Source organism: Rissa tridactyla, chromosome 22, assembly GCF_028500815.1.
Source record: "Rissa tridactyla isolate bRisTri1 chromosome 22, bRisTri1.patW.cur.20221130, whole genome shotgun sequence".
NCBI classification, from domain to species: Eukaryota; Metazoa; Chordata; class Aves; order Charadriiformes; family Laridae; genus Rissa; species Rissa tridactyla.
The window spans coordinates 1,273,129-1,295,568 of NC_071487.1; the positions used below are offsets into that span (position 1 = coordinate 1,273,129).

Here is a 22,440-nt window from a genome sequence, read left to right on the forward strand (position 1 = left end):
TCTTCGTTTATAATAACAATGATTGACATAGTAAGTTTAATCTAGTGCCTGTGTTTTAATTTACATCGGTACAGAATCTTGCCCTACCTCTTCAAGACGTTGAATGGTTATTCACTTGTTATTATAGTAATTTATGACAATACATGTAGGGAAAATAAGGTGAAATGTGTTATTGCTGTACTGAAAATTACTTACCATTGCTTGTGTCTGTCAGAACTGTGACTGACCCCTATGAATGCTTGAATCTATCACGTTTTTGGGGAACATAATTGAATTATACAGTACTTCTGAATTTTATGCCACTGTATTTCAATAGGTTATGCCATCTCAAAGCTGATGGAAGAGTGTGAGGGGTAGAGAGGAATTTGGTTATAACAGTTGTGTATTATTTATAAGCTGAGCAATGCAGAATAAGAGATTTCATTTTTGAACTGTGATGAACTTCATATCTTGCTAAGCTGTTCGTTTCTTATCTGTGTCACTGTGGTGCCTGTGATTGCATGTAAGGTCACAGGTTCGTTTCAGATAGCTGTCTATCTCTTGTGTTTTTTATTCTGCTGTTGGTTTTGAAAATCATTTCCTCCTCCTTATAACTAATTATACTTGAGGGACTTTCAGTTTATTTTAACGTGCAAGTGTTGATGATTTCAGAGCCTGATAGCAGATTAGGGAGTACCATGAGGGGGAAAAGAGAGAGCAGAACAGCTCAAACCTGGGCAATTGGAGGTTAGAGGAAGTGCTTTCAGCCATTGGTGATTTAGAGTGTAACGCTTTTGAAGGCAGAAATGTTCTTATGGGGTTTTTGATATATACTTACAAAGTTCTCAAGGCATTGTGCATTTTCCTTTTAAACCAAAAAATTCACTTGCTCTGATGCTTTCATTTCCACTCTTGACTGTCTCTCAAACTTTCATGGTTGAATCAGCCCTTACAAATCACTCCTAAAGAGAGCAAAGAGGGAGCGGTAGCACAAAATTATATGGGGAATGAAGTCAGAAATGAGATGCTCAAAGTGAAGCGGGACTCCCAAAAAGCCATTTCTTACAGACTGTATTACTTATTTAATTTCTTTGCATCTTGGATAAATTATATCTCAATGAATTGTAATGTCCTAGTGTTGTAAGAACGAGAAAGTTGTACGGATTACCAAAGATGCAGTTTTAAATGGGCACTTTAAATTTTAGTTGAAACTGTCCGGGTTAGTTTAGTTAATGTTGCTGTGAACTAAACGGCAACAATGTGTAGGTGAAGACTGTCTACGTTAAAGGTTTGCTTTCATTTAATAAATTATTTATGATCACAGCTTTAATTCAGCTGTAACTTCATTTTTGGTTCTCTTTCAAAAGTCTGTTTTATACTTGATGGGGTTTTTATACAAAGTCATAATGTCTATATGCCATTCTTCTGGAATGTGAAAAAATCAAAACTGTTACTGTGTCAAATCTTTCCTACTTTCAGCATACAGCTTCATGTACAGTTAGTGCTATATGACAGGAAAAATATTATTCACTTTGGACTGAAAGATTGGTCTGTATGTGTAAGAATATTGTATTTTTTCCTATAGCAGAAAGATTTGCAGCACAGACCTTCTGGATCTCCACAAAGTTCGCCCCAGTGCATTTCCCCAGGTTTGTACTAAAGAATGATTTCTGTGCTCAAGGCTTATCTGTTCAATTGTATTTTTTTTCTTTAATATGTTTTAAAGGCTATACACAGTGTGTTATTGAAGTATAGAAAAGGTCTCTTTTAATAAGATGGCTTCATTTTTTTTTCTATTGGGAATGGCTTAGAGCTCCTAGCAATCTCCTGTGTGTTTTTATCTTTTTATCTTTTTATTTTTCTTTATACCTTCTTGCTGTGTAACCTCAAAATATCATGGTGAAAAGGGATCAATAAGCTAGTTTTTCATTGATTGTCTATTCTCTGGCCTCTGAAAAGACTAGAACTGTGAACTTTGTTTTACATCAGATTTTCATAATTGTCTATTTAAAACTTGCCTGCAGCTAGTGGTTGCTAGAAATCTCTAAGACAAGCTAGCACTAATGGTCTGAACATAAATCTTTGTTGAAACAAAGTGGGAAAAGGGATCTGGGAGAAAAAAAAAAAGCAAGAAGAACAGCTCTGTTGCAGCATAGGCTTTGAAATAGCTTTTTGCTACTGGAAAAGACTGTCACAGCCACAGGTGTATGATTTAAATAGCATTTTAATTTGTAGATGTTACAAGGTTTGCATTAACAGAACAGGCTTCTTGGCTCTCAGGTGATTGACCTGAACTAGAGCAGAATTTTCTGCCTTGCGGTTGGTCCCTTTGGTTGCCTTGATGGCTGTAAGAAACACAGGTGACATGAGTGTCTGGGTATTACTGTGAGTGTCGCATGTATTTTTGTTTAGGTATCATTTGACTTGCATTGCAAGGTGTACTTCTTTATGAAACAATCCTTACAAAGGGGTAGGGCAAAGGGAGTAATTGTTACAAGAAGATAAGTGGCTGTGTGCGTTACCAAGAATGGTTTTGTGCATTTAGGGGAAAGTGCAGAGCCTAAAATAGGAAACAATACGGAATAATGAAAATAGGAAAAGCTGGCTGTAGGGCTTGTTGTTGAAACAGCTCTGTGGTACACAGTCTGGTCTGGTGTGATAGGTTAACAACGATCGATACAGATGCTCAGCAGTGTGCAGACAGTGCTAATTGAACTCAGAAAATGGCTTTTTGTTGGTGCAGACTCTGCTAGGCAGCCAGTACTTATTTTCTATAGTCAAAAGCAGAAGCTGGAAGTTAAAGGAACAGCTAATAGCATGGGCATTGTATGTCTTTACCCACAGTATAACACTGCAAACTGCGGGGCCCAGCAAAAAAGCCAAAGGTATTGTATCAACGTAAAAGAGAAGTACCTTTTAAGAAAGGTACAAACTGTGTTGTTTGTGTCCCCCCGTCCCTCTCCCCGTGTTTGGCCTCTGGAAATTTTTAGATTTGGCCTACCGTTGTAGAACAGAACTTTATGTTCTTGGCTTGTGGAGCACAGAAAGAACTTGATGGCTGATGATTTCAATACTTCCCCGAATGGGAGGGCATTTATCATTAAGCCTTTGTTTAAGAAATCTGCCTTTACAAATCTTATTAATATCTATTTAGTCTCCTCTTTCAGGGTAGTGGGCTTGGAGCCCATCATTTGGAAATGATGGAAGAGGACTCAGTTTACCCAGTTTGTTGTAGACTGAGAACGTGCTCTGTGCATAGCCAAGAGATTTCAAACCCAAGGTATTGGGAAAGGTATTTCCATCAGGAAAAGATGCGGTGATATAATTTCTATTAAATGTCATTGATGAAACTTCCCCTGCAGCCCTAATGTGATTCTAATCAACTTTCAAGGAAGACGAAATGAGAGACAAGCAGATGTAGAGTATGGGATATCAAGAAATGTGGAAAAACCTGTTTTATGAGAAGAACCATGAATACCTTGATTTAGCTGCGTTTGGTTGAGCAAGGCGGAAGTGGAGGGAGAGGTGATTGTTGGCGGAGGTACACCAAGGAGTGCAGACTAAGAAAGGGGAACTTTTGGGGATGGGTAGACACCGGTGTTTTTACAAGAAAAGTTGGGAATTGACGATGCATAAACCTTGGCTGGGAACTGGAGACCCTCTTGAGCTGCTCCAACAGCAAGATCGTGGAGCAGCCTCCCAGACACGGTGCTGGCGGAGGAGTTCGGTCTGGGTGTAAGATAAAGCTTCATTGCAATGGCAGAGCCCAGGGTTCAAGGATCCGTGAGATCTCTTCCACTCCCATGTCCTTAAAAGCACTTTGGAAAAAGGGCAGCTGCAGACCTTCTCAGTGAGAAGTTTTAAAGATTGTCTGATTCTTCATCTTTGACTTCCCTGAAGTTCCTTTTTTAAAAGGATGTATTTTGTCTCCTGTTCTTTACCATTCATTACAGACATTAGTGCTAAATAATTGTATCCATTTTTTATAAGTCTATTACAGGCTTCCATGTATCGTGTAATAGTGATTAAAGTTTTAAATATCTTTCCAGTTCACAGTCTGTCTAGATTTAAAAAGCATTAAAAAGCTGCAGTATTAAAATTAAATTTAGCTCTGGTATCTATTACTTTCCGTGTATGTGCATGCAGATATAAATCACTGTGTAGCAATAAGCATTGCAAAGAACTTGTGGTTTTTATGTGATCTCAGATTTTTCTTGTTTGCCGTTAAATGTTCTGTGCCCTTATACGGTAGGGTGTGAATAATTGTGTGTAGGTTCTGGTGTTTTACTAAAGGAGAGGATACTTTGCAATTTCCACACTAAATGGGCACAGTAGGGACCAATTTCCTGCACTTCAGACCTGCTGATTTAGCCAATACAGTAAGTTAAGTGGCAGCTTTACATTTCTAGAAAGATCACAGGTAGTATAAAAACAGTGCATCTCTGGGGCCACTTTACTGTGCCAAGGCTGAGGGCAGCCAGTAGTGAGCATGGGGAATACAAATTCAAAAAGCAGCGGCAGAAGCAATACAATTCCAGCTCATCCTGAGCTCTCTTTTTGTGGTTCCTTTTCAAGAAAATGGAATGAGAATGTTTTTTTGGACAATGAGCTCTTGACATCCAAGATCCTGTCTGTTCTCCGTCCGCATTCAGAGAGAGGTTTGAGAGCAGGCGATCTGCAGTGTACGCCTCATTTTCTGAGTACCAATTCAATTTTTGCCTCTCTAGCCGCTTCTTTGAAGGAGCAGCCCCGAAGTCTTCTCCTGGGACCGGATGGCACCCCAGTACTATCACGGAATCTCGGTATGACTATCGCCCAAAGAGGAAATTCTCAGTCTTCGTTGAATACTACTGGAGCTGTTAATAAATTTGGGTAAGTAAACTGTTTCTCTTCTAATTTGCTAGCTTCTGCTGCCCCCCCTCCCCCCAATGTGAAAAGAAAAACAATTACAGAACTAAAGCAAGAACTCACGTTGCCTTTCAAGCTCAAAAGAGATTTACTGAGCTTCTAATGCTGCAGTTCATTTCCCTGAACAGTAAGCTATTTTTTTGTTTAAATCACAGCATCTTTAGTCCCTCTGTACTGTGTCATGAAAGATACTGTGTAGAATAGGGCAGTATTTGACTGTCTCTGTCTAGATGATGCTTTTCATGAGTATATTTGTCTTCAGACTTGTTGAAATTCAGTAGTCTCTTCTGAATATCAGTTATTCTAGGTTGTGCTAGTTCTGACTAGTGTAGGAGGCAGCAGTGTTATAAATTGCAGGATACCTTAATTAAAATAGTAGACAAATTCCAAGCTGTCTGCTGTTTTTAAGTAGTTGTTTACTTTTTATGTGCCACAGTTATGCTCCCTTCTCAGTGAAGGTGCCCTTTGTACTCTGAACTGGCAATGGCTTGTCACCAGGTGATGTCTCTTAAAATGTCATACCAGAAGTTGCATGTTTGCTCATGCTGCTCTAATTAAATCTGTAATATTTCAGTGATGGAGTTGCTAAATTGATTGGACTGTTTAAAGATGGAGTGCAATGATAGCTTTTATATATTTATTTTAAGTTAATTGCAGGATAGTTTTAGGAAAGTTGCTTGTTAAAGTAGTTGGATTTTTTTATTCTTGTCAAGGTACTTAAAAAATGTTAATGTTCTGTTTTGGTCCCTTCGTCTAATTTCTTTGGCCGTTTAGGCTAATTTCAGGAGACATGGATGAAGGGGATTCAGGCTTTATAAAATTTAAGCAGACTTCAGATGATGTTGTCTCGCTTGCACCTTCAACAGCAGACTCCATTTTTCTGGAAGGTATGGAATTTCTGTGCTTTTCAGGAGTTTTACGCAATTTCTTACACAGTCTTAAAGCAGCACTGAGATGTTTGTACTCTTGCAGCTTTTGTTAATGATGGTAATGAGAGATATGGTGGGAAACGATTTAATAATAATTGAAATTGAATGTGCTTTTGGTCTAGATACATATTCTGTATCCCTCCGAACCGAAATAGAAACAGATGCTCATGAGTTTGAGGCAGAGTCTTGGAGTGTTGCAGTGGAACAGCCATATGCAAAGAGGCAAAAGAAAGATGTTATAAAAAGGCAAGATGTCATTTATGGTAAGAGTATTTGTTATTCTTCTAACTTGTTCTATTTCATGCTGCCACTGTTTTGAAACAAAGCAGGAATCATTTTTATTGGCTCCCATTTTGACTTGTGCTTGAAAACTAAAACAGAGTGAAGATTTTTCAACTCTGTTACCTGTCTTAGTCCTCCTATTAATGATTTCAAGCAAGCCATGGTTTTCACTATGCCTGTGTAAGCAGCAAAGCCCTGCTATGCATTTAAGGAATAGCTCAACTGCAACTGGGACATAAGGTTAAGTAAGTGGGGTCTGTCACTGTTTGGTTGGGACATTAACAGGGCAAATTTAGGAGCTTCGCATCAGTGATGCAAAGATTGCGGTGAAGGAGAAAGCAGTGCAAAAGATGGTGGCTTTCAGAGCTTGCTCTTTCATATCTCACTAGTCACTGCACGGCATATAAATGGTTTGTGATTTTTATTTTTTTTTATTTCCCCTTGCCCAGAACTAATGCAGACTGAAATGCACCACGTTAGAACGCTGAAAATAATGCTGAAGGTATACTCCAAAGCCATGCGAGAGGAACTGCAGTTCCCAAATGCAGTCATCAACAAGCTCTTCCCCTGTGTGGATGAGCTGCTGGAGATGCATGGGCAATTTCTGCTCCAATTAAAGGAGCGACGAAAGGAATCCTTGGAAGAAGGCAGTGACCGAAATTATATAATCCAGAACATTGGGGACCTCTTGGTAAAACAGGTGCGAATTAAATTCTATCAAATGTCTGTTATATTTCTAAAAAGCTAACTGTAAGGTTAAAGTTATGTTATGTAAAGACTGATTTCATACTGGGTTTAAGATTATCTCCCAGTGTAATGTGGGAGCATGAGTCCCAGGAACGTATCTGGTCACAAATAATGTGAAAGGTTCGTTAAACGTTCTTTGGGCATGTGCGTATGCGTGTTGTGGGATATGCGACTGCAGATGGTTTGGTTCTATTTTTCATTTGTTCATTTGGTTCTATTTTTTCGTAAAGTAACATGTTCCTGGTGCCCATCCCAAACATCGTTCTCCTGCACTTAATGCCGAGCTTCTTGGTTCTCAGCTTTTAAAAATGCAGTAAAGGTCCTTTGAACTCATTACAGCTTTAGCACCCATTCCGATATGGAGTGGATGCAACAATTTCGTTCATATATCGTGACCATTTTTTGCCCTTCACCTTTTACAGTCCTCAGTCTTTGTAAGTGCAGAGGCACAGAAATCCTTTTAAAACTTCTCATAATGACAAGCATCATTTAATATTTGGTTATCTCGTGGTTTTCCAAGCTCTCAGATGCCACACTGCATAAATCTCTCATTTCTTGTACAGAAGAAATTGAAATATTGAAGAAATGTCTCAGAAATCAGTTACCATAAAACCATGTTAAACCTGGGTCTTGCAGTGGAGGTAGGTTTACTCGTAATGATTCATGTCTTTCATTTTTATCTTTCCAATTAGTTTTCAGGTGAAAATGGGGAGAGAATGAAAGAAAAATACGGTGTGTTCTGTTGTGGACACAATGAAGCTGTTAGTCATTATAAAGACCTGTTCCAAAGCAATAAGAAGTTCCAGAACTTAATAAAGGTAAACAATGACCAGAAGTCTCCCATTCTGACTGTGCAGAATATGCTTGACCGCTTTAGGTTTGATTTTGTACCTGAAGATCTCTTAAATTTGAATGAGCAGGCTTAGAGGCATATTCTCATTATTTGATGGGTTGCATTTTAGATCTTTTGAGCTGTTTGGACAAAAAGCAGCAATTAGCAAGTGTTACATTTGAGGCAGGCTCTTGAGAGCACACAGGAGTGGGGAGTAGAGTATTTGTTCTGTTCATGGCTCTATCACTGACTACCCTGCTGCGTCACCATCTTTGTAAGTTGGCTTGATAATAAATTAAATCAATGATAAATGCTGTTGATGAACCACTATAGAAAAAGCAGGTACTCTTAGTCAAGTTTTGCCCATTACGTCATCTTTCCAAAACCAGAAGATTGGCTCCAGGCTGGTTTGTTTATCTGCTGTATGCTGTAATGTGCAATTAATAGGAAGGGCTGAAGAGACAGGGCCAAAGTGGAAGGCTGTAACTCGAATCTCAGATGACATTGCACAGTCCGAAGTATTCTCGTTTTCCAGTCATCAGTAAGTGATACTGTGTGAACTTTCCAACATGGCTCTATACTTGCAGCTCTTCTTAACTAGGTGACTTTAATAGTGAGAACCCTTTACTTTCAAGGAACTAAATAAGTGACCAGAGTAAGTTTTTAAAATATAGAGCCTCAGTTCTTGCGAAGAAAGATCCTGCTGTCAGGATTGTTCTGTACCTGCAGTCAGACTAGTGGGATTCTGATGCCTTGCAATCTTCCCTTTCTAAACAGAAGTGTGTTTCTGTAGATCATGCTACCGGTGAACATACAGTGGTAAAATAAACATTTAGTTTATTAATTTTTGACCTAATTTGGCTGTGAGGTGGTTGGGGTCTGGTTTTAAAAATATAGCACTTTTCTATGTATTTAAGGACTGATCCTATTATAAAAGGCGATCGGTTAGCAAATAGGCAGTCAAAGAATTCAGATTTGAAACTTTCTCTGCTTGGCTCCAGATTTAGCTAGCAGTAGTTGAAAATAATACCTAACATTTTTGAGTAATAAAATTAAATTTTGTTAATGTTATCAGGAGTTTTGCTTTGCTAAAAGAGCGCAGCTAATATTGTGGTGCTATGCCTAATTGTACAAAAATGTTTTGAGACAGAAAATGTGTCAATTTTGAGAGAGGTGAGGGGGTTTGAAGAGCAATATTTACAGCGGACGTCATGAGTCTGTCTTGTTTTCTAGAAAATCGGCAACTGCTCCATTGTGAGGAGACTCGGTGTTCAGGAGTGTATCCTTCTAGTTACCCAGCGCATCACCAAATACCCAGTCTTGGTGGAACGTATTATTCAGAATACAGAAGGTAGGTGGTATAGTCTTTCCTAGAAGCCTCACAGTTGTCTGCTGATCCTTTTTCTCCTGTGTTTTGCATGTTCTTTCCTCAGACAAGGAGAGACAGGGAGGTAACTGCCTTACACCTGCGTTCTCACTTCTTCGTTAGCTGAAGATGTCGTTCTAGATGCAGATACAGATCAGTCTCACCTCATCAGAGGGTCAGGAGCAGCGTTCAGTTTCAAGTCTGCAACTACAAAACCTTAGTAGTTAAGCCTGTCAGTTTATTAGAGATTTAGAGCTTTAGGATATTTTATTTTATTTTTAAACTTAAGCTCTTGGGAAATGCTGTTAGATGTTCATTATGGAACCTTCATCTTAAAATACATTGGGGTGGCTCATATCTTGCATTCCAGAGTTGAAAATGCGACTAACTGCTACTCTTTTCTTTTAGCTGGAACTAGAGATTATGAAGAGCTCACCCAGGCCCTTAGTTTAATTAAGGACACAATCACTCACGTAGATGCCATGGTAAATGAGTGTGAGAAGGGGCAACGCCTTAAAGAAATTATGCACAAAATGGAGCTGAAATCATCTGGGAAATGCAAGAATGGGCTTTTCTTTCGCAAGGATGACATGGGACGGAGGCGGCTTCTACTGGATGGGATGCTGTACTGGAAAGCTGCATCAGGGCGACTCAAAGGTAAAGGACCAAGAAGGGGAAAAGTACAACTAGGAAATAAGATTATTATTTTATTTTTTTTTTTAGTAACTGTTTATTACCAATCGATTGAGTATAAAATAAGATGACAATAACCTGCTTGTTTAATAGGATATTGGAGGAAATAGCACTTGTTCTATTCTTGGCATGTCCAATAAGCATCTCTATAATGGTGCATGATAAGTTCCTTATGCTGTTTGCTTATTATCTGTCTGATCTGCTTTCCAATTCAAGAGGGAGGTCTTTAGGTAGATGACAAAGCTTTGAGTCATACTGACTTAGTCTTCTGTGGAAAGGCATTATATTGTGCGAGCTCTGGTTCACACTTTGAAAAATTGTGTCGTGTCAACCCCATGACACCTTCATTCTGCTTAGTGTCTCTTTTGCCAGAAAATCCAAACAGTGTCCATCAGTGAATGTTTTAACAGCTTCATGGCTCAGGTCTTCATGGAGAAGCTTCAATGGCACATAAAATGCAGCCAGGAGTAGGTGGGGCTGTGAAGGTCTGCAGTTCCAGAAGAATCTGCAGTTGAGGGAGACATGTTCCCTCGTGAGTCGATGTGTAGGATGCCTACGCAGGTGTTTTCAAGCTTTAAATCAGCTTTATTTGTATTGTGCTGGTTCTGCACAACCACAGTCTGTCTGTGGACACCCCAAGTGGGAGGCAGTAGGAGACCCAACGCAGCAAAAGTTGATGTGCTCTTCCCTGACCCACAGGGATTTAAGTCAAGTGATTTTTTTAGTCTGGACCAATCTTTTTGCTTTAAAATAATCTTCTCCCCCCTCTCTCTGTTGTTACTGTAGATATTCTGGCAGTCCTGTTAACTGATGTACTGTTGCTCTTACAAGAAAAGGACCAAAAATACACATTTGCATCAGTGGTAGGTATTGTTCTCCTTATTTAATACATTTGCTTAGAGTATTTATGAAAGTGACAGTAACTACAGAAGAAATACAGTTAGAGGTGTTAGATACTTGTTACGGTAGGTTCAGAAGGAAAATTAAGTGAATAAACCAGCCAACTATTATAGAATCACTTTTTCTGAAGCAGTTCTGGTACTTGTTGAATCCCTCCTGCTGTCGCTTAGCAGGAGCTTAGCTGTTCCCTTGCACCAGCTGGTTCTAGCTGCCACTTCTCCTGTGGCTTTCTGATGCCCTGAGCATGTTCTGAGCTTCGCTGCTTCTCCTTTTCTTGTGCTGTGACTTTCCCTTTCCCTGAACTTTGATATTTTATACCAGGCATACATGTTAAACACACTAGAACTGTCGTTTGAAAGGCACTTGCAAGTAAGGTCTGCTTCTGTGTGTTAATATGAAGGGAAATAATCTTCCATTTCGGTTAGGGACGTGGTAACCATGATCACAGTAGCCTAAGATTTACTGGGCGCAGAGAACTTTCCTGAAGTAAATGTAATAAGCACTAAATGCAAATGTAATTACTGCAGCACTCAGAGCACTTGGTGCATTCGCTTACTTTTCTAGGGCATTTCCACAGGTAGCCTCAGAGCAGTTAATTGTGTACATTTTGTCCTGATCTAGTTCAGTTATGGCTGTAAGAGAACCAGTAACAGAGAAACTATTTTATGTAATTGTTTGCTTGGGTGTATTTTTTTCAAGACATTAACATTAGAGCTGAATCCTAATGGCAAAAGCTATTTTGGTGACCTCAGGGCTGTAAAAGCAACTGCTTTTCAAATTACGCTGCTTCTAATGCCCAGAATGGGGATAGTTTCACAAATCAGGATGGCTGGAAGCTGATTCCTCTTGAACAGCATTAAGTGAATCTTTGAACAACAGTTCGTTTGATAACATTGACTCTGAGATAACATTGATATCTGAGCTATGAGCAGAAGAGCAAGTTCATAGAGGGGGAAAAAAACATACTGTTAATGTACAGTGTCTCGAGTGTTGTGGCAGTTTTCCATATGACTGCTGTCGCTTTGAGATAAGTGCGAGCAGTTTACATTGAGGGTAAAGTGTTGTTCCCAAGAAATAAGAGCATGCATACGTGTCCTTAGTCAGTAGAGCTGTTCCACTGCAAGGTCACGCTCTGGTTTATGTGTCCCCTAGTAACTTTTCTTTCCTGTGAGCACATGTCATACAGTTGTTTGGGTCAGTCCCCAAAAGCTGATTTCTGCTACATGGTGGGTTTTTTCCCCCTCCGGTACCATGGCTCTGCAGCTGCAGACTGATCGATTATTTGCATTTTGTATGTATATAGTTTATTTGAAACTTAGATATCGCTTCTCCTTCGATAAATCAAGCGAGAGGAGCAAATGGATCTGCTCAGTGATTCTGTTTTTCCAGTGACCTCTGTTCATGGCTTGAATTGCAGTACAGCTGCTCAGAGAAGTTGGCAAAACCTAGCGTTCCTGATGCCTGTTCAGTTTTCTTGTCATCGCTCTAGATTATGCTGTGAAGGTTCAGCAGTTACAAAGAGCTAGTTTCTTCTGGGGAGGATCTTTCTAGGCTACATACATTGGACCTACGCTGTGTGAAGCATAGATAGGTTTTTAGTAACTAATATCCCTCCTGTAAATTTTTTTCATCCCAAAGACAGGCAGCTAATCCAGCTAATCCTTAGTTACACAATACACTATCTGTCACCTTGTTTTATTATTCACAGGGCCTGATGGCATGCTGTAACACCTCTGTGTTACGGTTCTTCTGTAGCTAACTTGCCAATTTAGAACTTCTAACACTTGCTTTTGTTCTTCTCTTTCACTTCACATGCGTCATCAAGGCTTTTGTTTTTCTTTTCCAAATTTGGTTTTGCCTCTTTTTGAGCAAAACTTTTGAGCCTGTTCTTGAGTTCTGGGACCCAGTGGGAATCCTCGGGTGTTCAAATTGATACATGCTTTAATATTCAATAGGTACCAAGACCTCTTGTTTTTGAAACGTATATTCTTCATTCCATGTTTTGATCTATGGTTGATGAGTAAAAAAAGACAATGTCAAAAGTGTGATGTGGAAAGGCCGTAGCAATAAAGTTATAGTGTTGCGGTGTCGTAGTGGCTCTGTATAAGTAGGAAGACGGGGGGAGCTAGGAAGCACAAACTCTAAAAAACATATATAACATAGTGCAATAAATTTATATTTTGTTTTACAGGACTCTAAACCACCAGTTATCTCATTGCAAAAGTTGATTGTAAGAGAGGTAGCTAATGAGGAAAAGGCAATGTTCTTAATTAGCGCTTCCTTAAAAGGACCAGAAATGTATGAAATTCACACAAGCTCGAAAGAGGAGAGGAATTCCTGGATGGCACACATCCGCAGAGCTGTGGAAAGGTAAATGATGAGTGAATCCTGAGGTGGTTTTAAGTTATCTAATGTGCAAATCAAACATCTGTCTGTCTCCCCCTTTGTACAGCTGTCCTGATGAAGAAGGAGGGACATTTAATGAACCTGAAGCAGAGAGGAGGCTGGCTGAAGCAAGAGCTGCTAAGTTAAAAGAGTTTCAAGGTAATGACTTAGTTATATATTCCACGAACTACTTCTCAGCGTCGTTTGTGATTTATGACTGTCTTACTCTTCTATCACATGATGTGATTGAGTTTCTCCTTCATAAGTCTTTCAGGGTAGTACAAGATTATATAGAAATAGTTAAGTTAAATAAGTCTAATAAGCTTTCTATGGTCCACGAGTTTTCCCCTTAACTGTTAAGTACGTCTCTGCATTTGATGCTCTGACCATAAAATTAATAATAATCTTCGAAATTGAACGTTATAGTCTGACAGTGATTAGGAAGGCAGAACTGAGTTTGTTTCTTCCTTTAGAGCGTTTGAACGTGAAAGATGACCTGATTCTGCAAAGTCTGACGGAGAAGCAACAGATTTATGTAGAAATGTCTGAAATGATTGGGTTTGAAGACCATTCCCAAGGATCCCGATCTAGGCTACTTCTTCGGGGGGATACCTCAGAAAATCTGCAAGGAGAGGCGATTTTGAAGTCCGCAGTGACAGAAGGTAAATGCAGTGTGGGATGCATATGCGTTCACTCAGAGGCAGGGGTGGGGATAAGCACGTAGGATCTAAGTACAGATCCTGAAAATCATCCTGTAATAACATAATACTTTTATGTAACACTGTTCAGACTTCCTTATTCTCAGAACCAATCTGCAACATAGTACAGCGCGCCTGTGTTTTTAGGTGGAGGACCTTCTCATGGCTTGGATTGTTTTGTTTTTAAGGATCAACCAGTGGAGTCTTAGGATGAGTCTATTCAGATGAGTAACCGACTGCTCTAATAATGCACCAATCCTGAAATATAATATTATATGATGGTTATATATTAAGATAGTATATTTAGAAAGCAAATAAGCACAAAGATAATTTGGACTTTGAAAAAAACCAAAACAAACACTCAAGGATTGATAATCTAACTTGCAATCAAGGAAGAGCTCATCTTTATATGTGCAATACGGAGAGCCTGTTGCAAAGAGCTAGTCATGAAAGAAAATTCATCTGTACTGCAGGAAATCTCTCAAACTGTCTGATATTTTAATGTACTTGATGGTTGAAATTTTTTTTAACTTGGTGGCATGATACACTTGTCTCGCTACGTGACACCTTCTCCTTTTTCCTAGCTGAAAATCTCCAGAACCTCATCTTCACTCACTTAGGCAACGGATCCTGTCAGCCTGAGGATGGCTCTGGGTCGGGACTGCCCAGGAGAGCAGAGACCTTTGGAGCATATGACAGTAGTCCCTCAATTTCAAATAAAAGTAAGAAAGGGACCGTTCAGCATTCTTCTGAGCTTCTTGGCTCCTTGCCGTGTTTCTCTGTGCAGAGAATGAGATAAGAACGATGAGTTAAGCGAGTCTCTGATATAAGGAGACTTCACCAGACTCTAAGAGGAGGAAAGGAGCACAATTGTGGTATTAGTATGTTGTAACTTTTGCGTCTGATACCAACACTAGAGAGCAGAGTAGAGCTCTCGGTTGGTGTTACACTAAGGGCGTTCATTATCTTAACCCATACTTTCTAATTACCACAATCCGACACAGAATTTTAATTTTGTTGGGAGGGGGGAAAAAAGCTTGACCTGAAAACCTAGGAAACGTGAATTCAGCTGCAAACTTTTTTCCACTTTCTTTTGTATCTGCATAGTCACTAAAGGGTTGCTGAATCCTTAGATAATATAAATTGTCCTTTTGGCACAGATGCTTTATCAGTTAATTAATGAAATAAGTGGAAATACTAGATACTACTTATCTCCATTTTTGCTTCATGCATTTATTGAAAAATAAAATGGTGTTTATTTCACTGGTCGTTAATCTCTGGAATACTTTCTGTTGTTTCTGAAAGGCTATATACGTCTATAGCTACTTCATACAGGATGGTTTCTGTCTCCCTCTACCTCCTTCCACGCTTACAGTGGTGCTGCTTTGAATAGAATTTTTCTTCTAACGAGTATTCCATGTTACGAGCTTGAAACTCTGTTAGCCACAGACGATCACTTTCATGCATACATTGTGGTTGCTTCACTTAAAAATAGTAAAGTGTAATTTGAACTTACTCTCCCTGTTTATCTTAACCCACTCTCCTCGAGTTTTTATGCTTCTTTGAGCAGTCCTACGCGTCAGTGTTGTCTGCTCTTCCAGTTCGAATCAGTGTGGATAAGCCATGCAGTTGCATATTGGTTCGAACTTCAAAGTCGCAGGTTTTTTCTGCCTGCCCTGTTATGCGATGAGTTTTCACAGGCCCCGTGCTGGTGTGACCTGCTCCTACTCCACTCTCCTTTCAGGTGGTAGTTTTAGGAAGAACAGTGGTGGTGACCAGAGACAGTGGGACTGCAGAGGCCCTGCAGTAAGTTCAGATGTGCAACTCCATGACCTCCCTGCTGATGCAGAAGAAGGATCTCAAACCGTATGTTGGGCTTATTCTTGATTTAAATGCATTTCCTCATGTTCCTCTTTATAATAGTGGTGCAGAAAAAATCTTGCAAAGTTTGAAAGTTGTAATGGCTAGTAGGGCTAGACTGTAAGTTCTGTACGTGAGTTCTGTCTGTCAAATTACTAGACTCTATTAAGGAAGTTTTGTGGGGCGAGTTGATAGCTTAGTACTCACAATGCATGATAATTTGGTTTTATATTTGTTCATTTGGTGCTGTACCATTAACACTAGCTTTAATCACCACGCATCTGTTTCAGCCTGGCCTCTGATTTAAGTATTTTTGGTATGTGCCCTTCAGTGTATGGGAGCAATCTCTGCTCCAGCACTAAACACTGTTCCTTAATGAGATGAACCCTTCCAGCTTGTTCTGGCAGTGCTACCAATGCCCAACAAGCGTCTCTAGCGCTGATGTTGCTTTTATCTTTTTTACAGAGTGATGTAACAAGGCTGGATGACAGCAGTGGTTTTCAGCCCACCATAGAGTCTCAGGTATGTTACTTCTGCTGTTAGGAAATCTAATGGCAAATAACCGTATTATAATAATAGCACGTAAAAACAAAACAAAACAAACAAAACAAAAAAAAACACCAAAAACCCCGCTATTTTTAATGTCTGTGGAACCACAAGCACACTAACAGCCTGTACTTTATGACTCTAACACATTATGAATGCAGAGATAAAAGTCCCGTTAGAAAACAAAGATGGGTTCTGGGTATGTAGACACGTATTTCGAAGAGCTGGCTGGCTGCTTTCCCTGGCCCTTTGGAGGGATCGCGTGTTCTCAGCTCAGTGACAGAACTTGCCTCTGAGTCTCCCGTGAGTGCTATACCTGTGTAGTGATTCAGTGCTGGAGCCTGGGAGGAAGTGGTCATCAGATGGCTCATGTGAAGAAAACTCGTGATGACAATTGCTCCCTGGAATCCCAGGGAGATTTGCTGGGCACTGATTTACATCTGTGCAAGGACTAATGCACTGAAATTCATCATGCCTGCGTATCACTACTGCCTGTTACTGTGTTCTGATAGAGTTCTCTTGTGGCCGCGCTTCCATTGTGTGTTGTACAGATTGTATAACACGCGCAATTGTACATATGCCGTTGATTGTGTTCACCGTTTTAAAAATAAAAAAAAGTTTAATGCATCAAAACAGAGCTCTGTTCAAGTGTCTAATGTCTTTTTTTCTTCCTCCTGCCTCCCCTCCTCTTCAGCTTGTCCAAAGGATACAAACGCTGCTGCAGTTGCTCTTCAGTCTTCAGGTAAACCACTGTTACTATCCCAGAGGTGTTTTAGGCATTGAATGTAATAAAATTTATGCGGGTGTGGAGAAGAGCTACCTTGAAAATATCCCCTAAAGCTGGAGTGAAGTGCAGAATTTAAGACCCGAGGCTCAAGGAAACAAACACTGTGTCTGGTATTTTGAAGGAAGTGTTAGATCTGTTGTCTTAAGTAATTGCTTCCCTTTTCCTGCTCACTTAAATGCAATTCTTTGGCTACTTTGAGCTCCAGCTGCTCTCTGTGCTCATTTCCTCTTAAAATTGTTGTTGATACACTCATGTGTGTATGCATTGGTTGGTTTTACTGTAACCTTGTGATCAGTAATATTTTGACTGATTGGATTCACAGTAATAATTCTGGGTGCAAGAAATGTTAATTTTTACATGCGTAACCATAACTTCCTTGCTTAGCTGTCTTTAGTATCGTGTCAGTCACTATGGGCTGGAATTTAGATCTGCTCTTGAAGACAAAAGTCTCTGTGATATAACTTGGTAGATGCTGTTGTCTTTTCTCTAGCTGTGTGTGTTTATTGAACCCATGTGCCTTATGCTGAACTTCTTCTTTCCCCTCCAGGCAGTGATATCGCAGCAGGACAGCTACATTGAGATGCAACGAGCCACCATGGTAGACCGGGAGAAGCAATACCGGCTGCAGTCTACACGAGGCAACCTGCTGCTAGAGCAGGAGAAACAGCGGAACTTTGAAAAACAGAGAGAAGAACTGATGAACGTACAGAAACTTCAGAGCCAGCTGAAGCTGGAGCAGCAACGCTTGGAACGGGAAAGGAGTCGGCAGCAGCGGGAATTTGAAAGCACAGAAGCTCGGCTGCAGGAGCGCGAAGAGGAGACTCGGCAGCTGAGAGAGAAGTTGAATCAGGAGCGGGAAGAACTCGAGAGGCAGCGAGAGGCCTATCAGCATGACCTGGAGAGACTGCGGGAGGCTCAGAGAGCAGTCGAGAAAGAGAAAGAGCGTCTAGATCAGCTAAGGAAGCTGAAGAAGCAGAACACAGTGTCAGGCACGTTCTCCCCAGAAATGGGACAGGTGAGGAATTCGTTTTCTTGGAGTTTTATTTGTGTTAATTTGCTTGCCTCTGAATGAAGGTTGCCCTTTTTGCAACACTAACCTATGTTTGTTTTTTACTGGGCTCCTTTTAAGGATTTCAGATGATTTGTCATCATCTGAAATAGCTGGTGATGGCTCCTGTCAGAGAGATCAGAGATTGGCAGTTCCCAGTGTCTGTGAGATTCCACCCAGACATTTGGTAATGAGACTATTTTTTTAAAAAGATAGAAACAGAGAGTAAGTTATTTTTGAACGTGGCTGACAGGATTTTTGAAATACTGGCACTGCCCTGTTGCGGGCAGGTGATTGCAGAAGGTCTGCTACATCGGTAGCATTTTGTACAGTTGATCTCTAAAAACATTTCCTATGTTTCAAAACATAAAGGTTGGGGTCTGATTAAATGGGCTCATTTGTTACTGTCTTAAAGTCTTGCTTTCTGTCCATCCTGTCATCACCTAATGCAGTACACTTTTGCGTTCCTTTGCACGGTGCAATATTAAGCAGCCTGGAGCTGCTGAGGTTCTATTCAGTGTTCAAGGACTTGCACTCTTGCTCTTCCTTCTGTTTGCCGGCATGCCTCGGGCTTCATCTAACCTGTGGCATTTTTCACTTTTGTTCTCATGGCTTTTGTTCTCAGGGCTGAGGGTGGTCTCTCCTGGTTGTATCTGAGAGGGTGAAAATACCCGTTTGACTTACAATGCTTTTTTCCTCACGTAGAGCCAGATGCTATGTCATTCTGTTAGCTTCAATGGAGAAGGGGTGGAATCTCTGCCCGTCTCGAAAACCTCTGTGAGAGTGAGCGTCTCCGGGCTGGATTACCTGGAACGGTCAGACTTGGTTCGGAGGGACAGTACCACCCTGGAGAATCGTCCGGTTCTTGCACTGAAGAATGAAGTGCCAATACATCTCCTGAGTGCGACTAATCAGATACAGAAACCAGCTGCCGTCCAGCAGCAGATTCCTACGAAGCTGGCCACTTTTACAAAAGGAAGCAAAGAGAAAGGTGGGAAGAACAAAGCATCTCATAGGACAGACAGTTCAGGTAAGTGTATTTAAAATGCATTTCTGATCTCTGCCAGAATCACAGGGAAACGGAATGCTGTTGTTTAAACCTCCGGCTAACCATGTGGAACTCAGAAATTAATATGAACAAATCGTTAGTGTGCTAACTGCAGCTAGTAGGCTCTTAAAATCTTTAAGTTAGGCGTTACATGTGTACGCTATTTAAAATGGAAATACAGCCCAAAGGGGTAGTGTGGAAAGTGGAGTTCTGTAATCCAACAGGACAGAATGATGGTGAGAGTTTATAAACCTGGATGAAAAACCCTCCTGCCTGACTGTAGGCTTAAAGGAAAATAGCAAATGTTTTGCTTGTTCTGCATGAGTGAAATATTTTGAGGCTGGCGTAACCTTTTCACACTATCTGTCCAGAGTTGTAACGACATCGAATGCAATGCTTTTCTTAGCACCAGTCAGTCATTAAATACAGATTTCCAGGCCAGAATTGATATGCTGTGTGTGTTGCGGAGGTGAAAGGGGTTAATTTTGTCAGAAATAGAAGCAAGTAAAAATACAGTCACCCTGACATAGTGTAATTTCTGCTGCTAACTGCTAGGTACTAAAGTAGTGATCTGTGCCAATGACAGACACGGTAAAAACCACCTTTTCTCTACCGCTTCAAATAGCCTTACTGCCAGCTTAGGAGAATGGCCTATAATTTTAAGTTACAAAATTATCTTTTTAGCTTTGTATAGGACTCAGACTTGGCAGGCTTACCCATCGCTTGGGCCTACGCTACTATAGCGGACTCGGGGAGAGGAGGGGGAAAGTCTTTTGCACGTTGTAGAAACATCTGTCTCTGTCGTGCCTAAAGTTTAGTATAATTGCAAACTTGCTTATGTTTTTGCACATAAATGAAGCCTAATATGCTCTTACCCTGAATACCAAATGCTGCCAAATGGGAAAATAAAGCTGTAATACCACATCTCCCCAAGTTTATTTTTAATAGCTCTTACATAATGACCTCTGCAGTGGAAATGTACTTAATGGTGTTTTTCTGGAATTTATGTGAAAGGTATAAAACACAAATGTATTGGTCTCTGTTCTCTCCTGAGCATTAGTGGGATGCATGCTTGTATCCCCACATGTAGATCTTAGGATAAAATGGAACAAGACTTTCTGTACCAGAGGCCAAATACTGCGTATTGAATTTGGGTTTTGTGATGTGTAAGGAATGTGCACTGAGGAGAGTTTTTTGGATCCAGAGTAACCATTTCATGAATTGCTTTTATTGTTGAAATTAAGAAACTGACAGGCCCCAACACCAAAATCAATGTACTCTGCTGAGCAGCTGTGAGACAGATGGAGAGCAGAGACAAAAGTTCATCACAGTTCTCTGTGTTAAAAGTGGCACAAATAGCCGTTGCTATTTGAGTGCTAAGGACAAAGACTTTTTTCTTAACCATGCTTTATAATACTAGGTTTTAAATCTGTGGTCGTCAGGGGCTGCTAGTAGCCGAATTAGAAGCTCTCAAGGAAGAGGAGGGAGAAAGTATTAATGGTCTAAAGAGCTGAAGAGAAAATTTAAGTAACTTGCAACAAAAGCACCAGCTCTTTGTGGTATAGCAGCTGCCTTGGATGTGCAAAGGTGTCAGTACAGTGGGCCCCAGCATGAAATAGTGAAATGTCTGAAGTACTGCTAGCCTCAGATACTAATTTATAAAATATTTTCTGTAGCATCTGTTGATCAGAAGCAGCTGCTTCCCCCCAGGCTTGTCAGCCGAGAGGAGGGTGTCCTGAGAGGCAGACGATCAGCAAGTCCAGTCCTCCCAAGCAGCCAGACCGCTGCGTTCCAGCCAGGTATGTCTTGACCAACTTGCATGTCCGTGGAAATGCATCGGCCTCGCTGTGCAGTGTCATGAATCTGTTTTCTTCCATTTTTTTTTCTATAGAGTTGTATGGCCCTACAGATACTCAGCCGGAAGCACTTTCATCTGCCTCAGTGAACTTATTCAAGCCCAATAACGTCCACGTTCAGACCCTGGTGACCTCTCAGCCGAGTCTGTTAAACGTGCAAGATGATACCAGCAAAGAAGATGTGATTTTCTTCTAATCGTTTCCATTTAAAGATTAATCTTCTGATATACTGTTTCAAGAGCTCAGGCCGCAGTGTTCAACGTGACAGAGACCTGACGTGGATGTCTTTTCATCCCTGCCCCATTACTTCTAGCAAGGACCAGACCAGGATTACTGTTCTACTCTGGCTTCTCTGCCAGCAGCTCAGAATGAGGGCACGGCAGTAACTATTTGCTTTTAAATTCTCCTAACGTGGAAATGTATTGACACATGGCATGGGTATATAAATTCAGAGCATGTTAAAATGCTGCCACTTACTGTAATTTGTTCTTTTTGGAGAATGTACGCTCTCGGTGGGCACCATCTTGTAAATTGTTATAGTTGATGTAGAACCGCCCAGATTTTTATGTAAAAAGTTTTAGTAGGCCGCAAAATGGCTGCAAATTTTAAATCCGTTTTCACAGGTACATGGTTGGTAATGGATTCCGCTAACAGCGTGGTGATAACTAGTTGACTAGCAAGCCAGTCTGCGTACAGCCAGGCGTGACAGACGTTGTGATACCCGCTCAGAGCAGCCAGACTAGTGTCTGTTGCTTTAGTGAATTCAGTGGAGCGCGTGCTCCGTGGCCAGGTGCAGTGGAAGAGAGAAGGTAAGCTTCTTAAGAGAGTCTTCAAGGGTCAGGAGCTCCACCTGCTTGTGGATGAGAAGGGTGGGACGTGTGAAAATACATGACGGAAATGAAGAGTTGGACTCAATGCACATTTCATTGCCCATCAGCTTGCGCTGGGATACCTGTCTCCTTGGAGACCTTGGGTAGCTCTCCGCGTCAGTGAGAGCGATACAGCTTCCCAGCCAAAACTCACGAGATGGTTCAGAATGAACTTCGAGACTTGGATTTTGTTCTTTGCTGAAGACATGTATAAGAAGCATTTGAATGCAGTGACTTATTGTCTTGTTTAATCCTAAGTTTTCTGCATCTTTTGTTTGTCTGCTAACTTGTTGGGACTCCAAGTACCAGAAGATATCAAAGCTGCTGTTACTGCAGAGACTTCTTTGCAGCACTGTGGTAGGAATGAAGGGAATAAGAACTGTTTGGTTTTAAAATTAAAAAAAGAAAAAAAGAAAAAAAACACTCTTAGCTAAACCTGTGTTGGTTTAGCTGCTTACAGCTGAACCAGCTTTGATACCTCTTGTTAAATGGGTCAGTTCTTAATCATGAAATGGTGATGCCATTAAGTGTTCTGCTCAAAAGGCATTATTTCCCTTTGTAGTAATTTGCACAGTCTTTTTGTTGTATTCTGTTACTTCGCTCTGTATCTCAGTTCTTGATTACACACATCACCGAAGGATGTGTATTCCGATATGTGTTGAATGTGACCGGTCAGATACGTTGTGCACAGGAGAGATTGTTTGGAG

At 40.6% G+C, this 22,440-nt stretch overlaps 1 protein-coding gene across 5 annotated transcripts in view; it reads left to right on the forward strand.

Annotated features, from left to right (window-relative positions):
- The window catches only part of ARHGEF18 (Rho/Rac guanine nucleotide exchange factor 18), a 47,049-nt gene extending 25,300 nt beyond the window's left edge, over positions 1-21,749 (forward strand). For 2 of the 5 annotated variants that reach the window (XM_054181878.1, XM_054181876.1), the window contains exons 12-31: positions 1,565-1,628; positions 4,707-4,851; positions 5,662-5,774; positions 5,939-6,079; positions 6,548-6,798; positions 7,538-7,663; positions 8,911-9,028; positions 9,452-9,700; positions 10,523-10,599; positions 12,828-13,006; positions 13,089-13,180; positions 13,495-13,683; positions 14,304-14,441; positions 15,464-15,585; positions 16,045-16,101; positions 16,820-16,867; positions 17,460-17,927; positions 18,666-18,990; positions 20,685-20,807; positions 20,900-21,749. In XM_054181878.1, the coding sequence (XP_054037853.1) occupies positions 1,565-1,628; positions 4,707-4,851; positions 5,662-5,774; positions 5,939-6,079; positions 6,548-6,798; positions 7,538-7,663; positions 8,911-9,028; positions 9,452-9,700; positions 10,523-10,599; positions 12,828-13,006; positions 13,089-13,180; positions 13,495-13,683; positions 14,304-14,441; positions 15,464-15,585; positions 16,045-16,101; positions 16,820-16,867; positions 17,460-17,927; positions 18,666-18,990; positions 20,685-20,807; positions 20,900-21,060 (3,186 nt within the window). In that variant the 3' untranslated portion in view covers positions 21,061-21,749. The remainder of the gene's footprint in view (positions 1-1,564; positions 1,629-4,706; positions 4,852-5,661; positions 5,775-5,938; positions 6,080-6,547; positions 6,799-7,537; positions 7,664-8,910; positions 9,029-9,451; positions 9,701-10,522; positions 10,600-12,827; positions 13,007-13,088; positions 13,181-13,494; positions 13,684-14,303; positions 14,442-15,463; positions 15,586-16,044; positions 16,102-16,819; positions 16,868-17,459; positions 17,928-18,665; positions 18,991-20,684; positions 20,808-20,899) is intronic. The other 3 variants (XM_054181880.1, XM_054181879.1, XM_054181877.1) reach the window with 2 other exon arrangements.
- The last annotated feature ends 691 nt before the right edge of the window (positions 21,750-22,440 follow it).